Raw genomic sequence first — 6,980 nt, 5'->3', positions numbered from 1 at the left:
AACCCAATAGCCAGTCGTCAAGTAACATAGCCGAATTTCGTGCAGTTCTTGGATTTTAATGTCAAGGTATTGTCCTGAGACGTCAAAACTTTTCCCTCACTTATTTTTAGCCGCGCGCTGTGCCAATACCCACTCTTTTTGGTGCCCAGATTGCGCGCGCACGCATGATGCGAGCGTTCAAATTTAAAGTACGCGTGAACAACAAACCGTCGCGAGCTAACAAATGAAAACGACCAAGCGAGTTTGTTCCGTGCCAAGCGCTCAGCTTTTTCCGATGGTGAGTAAATTATTTTTGTTTTTAAGAGATTTAATTTACCGAAATTAAATCCTAATAACAATGTTTAAAACATAACTGCGAAAGCTTATATAGTTTACGGCAATTTTTAGTAAAGTAATCTCATCATCAATTGTTAAACACATCCAACGAACTTTCCTAACTTAGGTCATTAGACTTTTGCCAGTTTTAAACTTTTTGTAAACGTATCATCGGTATAGATTGTAAACAGTTAGCTCAGCCACGTAGGGCCAGCTGTGGTACCACAGTTTGAAACGTGGTTTTAGAGAGATTTACCCTGATTTGGCTTTTAGTTAACGGTACGTTACATAATACGGAAAAGAGATCAATGTAACGTATTCCCGCGCGCGCTTATCCTGTTTTCTAGCTTTACTGTTCGCAACGTCAGCATTTTGTTTGCAATTATGATGTTGCGCAACTTTAGGTTCATTTGAGAAAACAATTACGTGAGAGCCCAAAATTTTATGAGGAATTTGATCTACATATATTGGTCTAAAAAACGGTGTCTGAGATTTTTCTTTTCTTCCTCCATTAATTTTTTATAAATTTTTAAACTTTAAAATGGCGCTTTTAAGGCTTCTTTAGGATTAAAAATTCATAAAAAATTAATGGAGGAAGAAAAGAAAAATCTGAGACACTGTTTTTTAGATCAATATATGTAGATCAAATTCCACAGTTTAGGCTCCCACGTTAATGTGTTCCCCCCCCCCCCTCCTTCTCCGGCCCTATGCCCACTTAGGGCTTTGGCAATAAGTCAAGTTAATGTGTTCTCAAATAAACCTAATGTTGCGCAACCTCGTTCCCAGCCCGTTCCAAATCACCAAGGGAAAAGCCCTGGGAACGAGGTTGAATGTTGCGTAACATCATAATAACAAACAAAATGCTGACGTTGCTTATTATGGTCTATATAATCAAAACAAAATCCAAAATAACAATCTTTATTCAATAAGCTTTCAGAAAATATATACTTTATTGGGGTTATCATCGATGGTTTCCACACAATTTCACGCGGAACGAAAATGCCAATTTTCCTTCCGTGATACCTTAAATGCTAGGTTATTACTCGCGGGTTTTTACCGTAATGCACTAGATAGTGATATGCTGAGTCTCTTATGAAGTTTCAACCATCTAAGTCGAAATGATCAATAAACCAGTTGAAATGCATACAAAACTGTAGACTTGCTCCAAGTTATCAGGTCTGAGTTGTTCGTTTTATTTTTATGATAGTCCTTCTGGTTCTCTCTAACTAAGTACAATGGTTTATTAAAGCAAAGCAATTGGTGGACTGGGTTGGTTAAATTAGCTGTTCTCACACGCAAATCCCACGCGCCCTTATCTAATCCTAGAATACCGTATTTACTCGAATAAGCGCCGCCCTAGAGTAAGCGCCGCATTTGGGACAAAAAAGTTAATAAGCGCCGCCCCCGAATAAGCGCCGCAGTCCCGAGACTGCGGCGCTAATTCGAGGAATTCTGTCTAAATTAAAAAGCACTATAAAGGAACTCTAAAACACCCCTTGGATTTTCCTTTTCATCAAAAAGCGATGTTTTACGGTTCAAAGTTTTTATGTTTTATCGCTCGCCCATTATTTTTTTCTATCCAAAATCCTTACAACACGTAGTTCCGTTAACGTTGAACTTTGTCGGGACAGCAAACGCGACAACTGTCTCACCCCGTAGGAGACGAATACTGACAATCAAAAGACCCTTCTTTTAGTTACCGTAGATGTTTTGTGTAGATTAGATTGTATGTGGCGTCCAATTTTTAAATTAGCGCCGCCCTCGAATAAGCGCCGCACTTGAGGTGCGAAAAATTTAATAAGCGCCGCGGCGCTTATTCGAGTAAGCGCCGCACTTGAGGTGCGAAAAATTTAATAAGCGCCGCGTAAATACGGTAATGACCGACTTGGAACAAGTCAGGCTAGCAAAACGAAGGTGTTTCTTTCTTTTTTTTGGACAACTTAACGGGTTATTGTTAGAGCGGCAGAAATAAATTCACCAGACTGATCGCAGCATGCGATCACATCTTATTCTTCACTGGCCTCTCGGTGTTATAACCTGCTAGACAAAGAAAACTGACGAAAAGGACTCTGTCTCGCAAGTTCAATATTCCTCCCTTCCGATAATACCAAGTGAGCCCTCCGTCCGAGGAACTGTAAAACACATTTGATTTAAAGTCTTTGGCAACTATACAGCGGTTTAGAAGAAAAATAGATCCAGTATAGACGAGCAATCTTTGTCAAAACGTTGACAACTGGAAGTTTCTCGGCAAAAAACAGAATTTTTGGAAAACCACAAACTTTCCACGCGAGCATGAACGCGTAATCATTCGCGCGCGCGCTTAGTTTCGCAATTTTACGGTAAGGTTTGAAGTGTTAAATTTTTACTTTGATCGACAAATAACCGCGAGTCAGAAAAGTGCTTGGTTTTATCTTGCAGACTGAATGAGAAATGTACTGGTCTTATGACAAGTTTCGCTTCGAAGAATTTACCTTTTGCAAGTTGTTGGTTATTCCAAATTTTCAGTTGCGAAAGGCCTTTTGACTGACACAGGAATAAAAATCACTGTACATTAAAACAATCTGAGACGAAACATTGATGTAAAGTACAATGCATTTATTGGTTTATGCAGCACTTTTACATTTATCTGGCTGATTGCAGTCAAGGAGAGTATTGATAGAAACGAGTCTCCACCCTCTCCTCCCTAACGCTTGGAACGGACTCTGTTAAACCCAGGTGATGGCCACCTTACAAAGACCAGTCCCAGACCGGTATGAACCGCTGATCACACGGTTCATGCTCAGCCAGATGTCGTACTCGACTTTCGCATTAGGATAGGGAAAGGGTGATTTTCCGATCGGCCCACCATCCAGAACGAAGAGATATTTGCTGTCGTACACAGCTTGGTAACCGCGGTAGTTGGTGACCTCCACTCGTTCGTGACTGATATAATAGGTCACGTGATCATTTAGGGCTTTGTTTTTGACTTCAACCGTCAGTTGGCCGTCAGTCGAGTAGTCCCGGAAACCAGTGAGTACGTTGGAATATATTAACAGGTATTTCTCCTTTCCATGCACTTCTGCGCAGTTCGGGGTTGTTCCAGCATCTCCACCTAAAAGAAATATAAAACGGAAAGAATAATATAAACTTTTAAAATAAGTGTAACTGGTAAATAAACGATGAGTGGAATAAATACTGATATCTTCAGTAGAAACGCTTTCAAACAGTTTCAGTTATAGCATTCAGAATCCCGAAGAGATTTTGTAAGAAAGGTATCGTGTAAAACAATTAGGGAAAAGAGAGGGAAACACAAGGTGTTGGCTATAATATATTGATTCACCTGTTTACATGTAACCAAAAGCAATCTGATTCTCTTCTCTTACCATATCCATTAACTGTTGGTGAGTCACCAATGTTGAACGAGAATCCTGTAACTTGACGAGCAAACCACAAGTCAATCCTGGCGGTTCGTTTGGCGCCGCATCTTGGATCAAACCTTATGCGAAGTTTCCCTGTAATATCAATCAGATACACTCATTAAAACTTATCCTACATCTTTAGAAAAGTAGCCAATTTTTGTGTTTTTAAACACAGTGAGGCGCGGTATATTTCATCTTAGCTGAAAGTCAGGTTCTGAGGGGGTCTATGTAGCCCGTGCGTGGAAATCTTGCAGCTATAATTAAAAATAGGTCTGCAATGTTCATTCTACATGCTCCTTGGCATTCCTTCACCCTTTTCTCTGGTAAATACACATTTGAAACACCTAAAAAAACAAGAGCAAATGAAGATACCTTGGGTAGCGCAAAATCCAGGTTTTGAAACCAAATGGTCCACCCAAGCAATGTTGCTGTCGCTCCCAGACCATTTCTTATTCAATAAATCCACTTGAAATGAAGGACTCAGAGGCTCTCTGGGATAGCGGCAGCTTAAACAGTTCTCGGCTACAAAACAAGAAAAATAATGAGACGTGCTAACAGAATTATGCCGCAATCAAACAGAAACACTATATATTAGAACTAGTACAACGGAAGGAATTATATTAGTTCTTGGTTTTCTGGGAACTATTATTTTCCTCCCCAGAGCGGCTAAGGAAAGATTGTGGCTTTACAAAAATTTGAGAACAGACAAATATACGTCAATAATTCGCTGTATAACAAACTGAAGAAAATTATTGAAAATGGTATTTTCATGTCAGCAGGTTAAACACTTTTCAGCGAGCAAATAAATAATACCTGTAATGGCCTGCAATATAGTCAAGGCGAAAAGAACGACAAACATAAGATAAAATCTCATCTTGCTGGAATTGAGCGGACTCAGAAGCACTCGCAAAGGGATCTTTAAGAGTACGCAAAACATTACGTGGCACTTGCTTTATACTCAACGTTATACTTGCGTGATGCCATACTAGCCGGCGAATACAGCCGCCTCTCATTCGCTCCCGCGATTCGTTCTTCGTAGCGGGAGCGAATGAGAGGCGGCTGTTTTCGCCAGCAAGATGCCATACAGGACATTTACATCGTCTAGCTTGCCAACACAGACAGATTCACAGCTGTCGTTTCCCGCGTAAAACAACAAACATTTATCTTGCGGGCTAAAACATCGTCTGGCTGATATTTAAATTTAAGGAGTTGACTTAACTTCTCCTGGGCCACTTTAAACCCCAAAAAACTCAGTCTTTAACAATGGCCATTATTTCCCAAAGAAAGGAGAATTCTGTAATATTGGCTTTTTCGTTTACAAAATTCATCTTAAAAGAGCTATAATTTTTAAAAGAGCTATTATAATATAACACGAAATAAGGCAAGTTATTAGTTTTTTCTTGACAAGTCTTCCTATTCGTGTTTACCTCAATTAGCTAAATACACACAAGTAAGTTTTCTTTGAAGATTGTTTAAGTAAAAGTAAAATATAATATATATTTTAAGTAAAATATAATAAGTTTTCTATGATAAACCTTCTTTGTGCACAAACTGACAAGCAAAACTTATAAGGAATTACGAAAACTATTCCAAGACTTCATCAGAAGTCCAAGAGCTTTGTTTTCTTGATTTTCCGATGATCAAAGAGTATTGCGACTTTCATTAGTTTACACAAGAAAATAAAAATGTGTTTGACTAATCTTGACAAGGGAATCGTTCTGTTTGTCTAACACTTATCAGGGAAAACGTTTTCCTGTGTATAGTAAATTAAAGGTTTGTCTTTGGGCCTATTGAGATTCCCGGAACTTGTTGTTTTAAATTTATCTTTCATTTGTGCTCCATAGTTATTCATTCACATCATTTGTATATTTTTTAATTTTGTAGCCGCATTATTTTAACTGAGTACATCTTAGCATCTACAGATTACCATATACTATTATCAAAAATGACTTAGCCTAGTTCAGTGGAAGCTACTCTAAGCAAAGGCTCTCGTTGCGTTATTTTTAACTTACGAATTCATACAATGTTTCACTCTGCCGAACAATCAAGCATACAAATCAATTGCACTTTCACTAAGCTTTAAGAAAAAGGTGCATTTTGTTCTCAGGTAAACCAGTGTTTTTACTTTTTAAATGTTTCGCATCCGAACCAAAGTGCTTTGACAAATGGCGCCGACAAGTCCGCATATCGCTAAATTCAAACACGTAGAACTTTTTTAGTAAAGCTCCAAAAAACTTAGTAAACCCTTAGGATACCGGTTATGTATCGAACTTTGAACTGTGAAAATTAAAACCTTATCTTTGCAGTACTTTACTTATTTTTGGCATATTTCTGTCGTTTGACCGCGGTGGAGGTAGGACCTACAACTAATCCGTGTAAAACGCTCGTTCTCAGACTCCGCGCTAGTTGCGCTTCTCTTTTCACCGCGGTCAAACGTTTCTGGCAGCTTTTCGCTCTATTTCGGCGAATTCTGTTTATATTGAAGTGTCAGTATGAGCAAGGATAGATAAAATAGTTGCTGAGTGTAAACATATTCCCTTTTCCTCAGGTAAACTAGTGATTTTACCTTTAAAAATGTTCCGCATCCGAGCAGAAGTGCTTTGACAAATCCGCATATCGCTATTTCCAAACACGTAAATCTTTTCTAGTAAAGCTCCAAAAAACTAAGTAAATCGTCAGGATACCGGTAATTTATCGAACTTTGAACTGTGAAAATTAAAACCTTATCTTTGAAGTACTTTTCTTATTTTTTGCAAATTTCTGTCACTAGACCGCGGTCGACGCTTCTCTTGGCTGCCCCGAACCTAAACCTGTACTGCTTATTTTTGTTTAGGCCTTGAGCAGCTGTTGAGTGCATTTGTGTGGATCCATATTTTGTTTCGTGTCTTTCTTTTTTTCTCAACTTTTTCTACAAGGACTGATTTGCGAAATTGAGAGAAGTAGCTTAATTCAATTTTTGTGCATACTGGTATGGAAATTGGGACTGATATGCAGTAAATTATAAATAACGGGATTAAATCAACAAACAGTTAGGCTAATAAAAATAAGATGTTCTACATGACACGAGCATGGGACAAAGAAAAATTCTGAGTCCCCGACGGGAATCGAACCCATGGCCTCCCAGAATACCGGTTGGGCGCTCTAACCAACTGAGCTACGAGAGACTCGTTGTGAGCTTAGGCCATTTTTACTAGGTTGATATGTGACACGCGTCCTGCATACTGCTAGGATCAGCAATGTCGAATTCATCAAGTTTTGTAGTAAATA

The 6,980-nt window shown here is 38.8% G+C and overlaps 1 protein-coding gene across 1 annotated transcript; it reads right to left on the bottom strand.

The window, feature by feature from the left end:
• Positions 1-2,899: 2,899 nt before the first annotated feature.
• Positions 2,900-4,682, bottom strand: LOC144650046 (uncharacterized). Its single transcript, XM_078509694.1, has 4 exons — positions 4,527-4,682; positions 4,086-4,235; positions 3,678-3,806; positions 2,900-3,406 (listed from the first exon to the last, which is right to left on the bottom strand). The coding sequence occupies exons 1-4, from the start codon at positions 4,648-4,650 to the stop codon at positions 3,021-3,023; spliced, it is 789 nt and encodes a 262-aa protein (XP_078365820.1). The 5' UTR covers positions 4,651-4,682; the 3' UTR covers positions 2,900-3,020.
• Positions 4,683-6,980: the final 2,298 nt, after the last annotated feature.

This window comes from Oculina patagonica, chromosome 1, assembly GCF_052425735.1.
Source record: "Oculina patagonica isolate OP01 chromosome 1, crgOcupat, whole genome shotgun sequence".
Lineage (NCBI taxonomy): Eukaryota > Metazoa > Cnidaria > Anthozoa > Scleractinia > Oculinidae > Oculina > Oculina patagonica.
The sequence above is the reverse complement of the archived record's forward strand: the minus strand, read 5'-3'. Positions and strand labels throughout refer to the sequence as shown.